Consider the following 861-nt stretch of genomic DNA (forward strand, 5'->3'; position numbering starts at 1 on the left):
TATATATATATATATATATATATATATATATATATATTAGCTTTTGTATACAAATTTCTGTCACAGATTATTTGTCAATCTGAGGCTATTGCAGAAAACACTTCCCGAGATGCAATGCAGTGGAAGCGAGACTAAAACCATGTGATAGTGAAACAAGATCCTAGACCAAAGACCTATGCCTACACTTCCATTATATATATATATAGCAAATGACTTGTCTATTTTAATTGACTTCAAGCTGGTTGAATCTTGCCTAAACTTGTTAATAATTTATGTGGTTTGATTATAATTCATATCTGATTATTGTATACTACACATTAATATATTACAATTTCTTTCTTTGTTGCAGTGTTGCTTGATCCTCTGAGAGATTATGCCAAGCCATGACTTACCAGCTATGTCTGTGGCCCCTGATGGTGGATGGGGTTGGGTAGTGACATTTTCTTCCTTCATGATCAGTGTTCTGGTGGATGGAATATGTCTTAGCGTTGGAGTCTTCCTTAATGACTTAATCATTGAGTTTGGAGGCACCAATTCAGAGACGTCTTGGGTTATGTCCGTCCTGAATGGAAGTTACTTGGTCGTTGGTAAATATAGTCTTTCTTTTTGTATTGTCTTTGCTTGTTGACTTTATTATGCCAATACAACTAGAATTTATGCATGTTAAAAAAAATCTAATGTCACTACTATAAAGCACTAACCTGTGGAGATATTAATCATTAGCAACACACACATTTTACCTGCTCTGTCAGCTACCATTCAAGCAATGTATATATATATGTGTGTGTGTGTGTGTGCGTGTGTGTGTGTGTGTGTATGTACATATATATATATACATATATATATATATATATATATATA

General features: G+C 33.3%; 1 protein-coding gene across 6 annotated transcripts in view; it reads left to right on the forward strand.

Annotated features, from left to right (window-relative positions):
- LOC106872148 (monocarboxylate transporter 12) overlaps positions 1-861 on the forward strand; it is a 40,558-nt gene that overhangs the window by 26,501 nt on the left and 13,196 nt on the right. For all 6 annotated transcript variants that reach the window (XM_052975121.1, XM_014919025.2, XM_014919023.2 and 3 more), the window contains exon 2: positions 350-587. In XM_052975121.1, the coding sequence (XP_052831081.1) occupies positions 374-587 (214 nt within the window). In that variant the 5' untranslated portion in view covers positions 350-373. The remainder of the gene's footprint in view (positions 1-349; positions 588-861) is intronic.

Source organism: Octopus bimaculoides, chromosome 20 (genome assembly GCF_001194135.2).
Source record: "Octopus bimaculoides isolate UCB-OBI-ISO-001 chromosome 20, ASM119413v2, whole genome shotgun sequence".
NCBI lineage: Eukaryota > Metazoa > Mollusca > Cephalopoda > Octopoda > Octopodidae > Octopus > Octopus bimaculoides.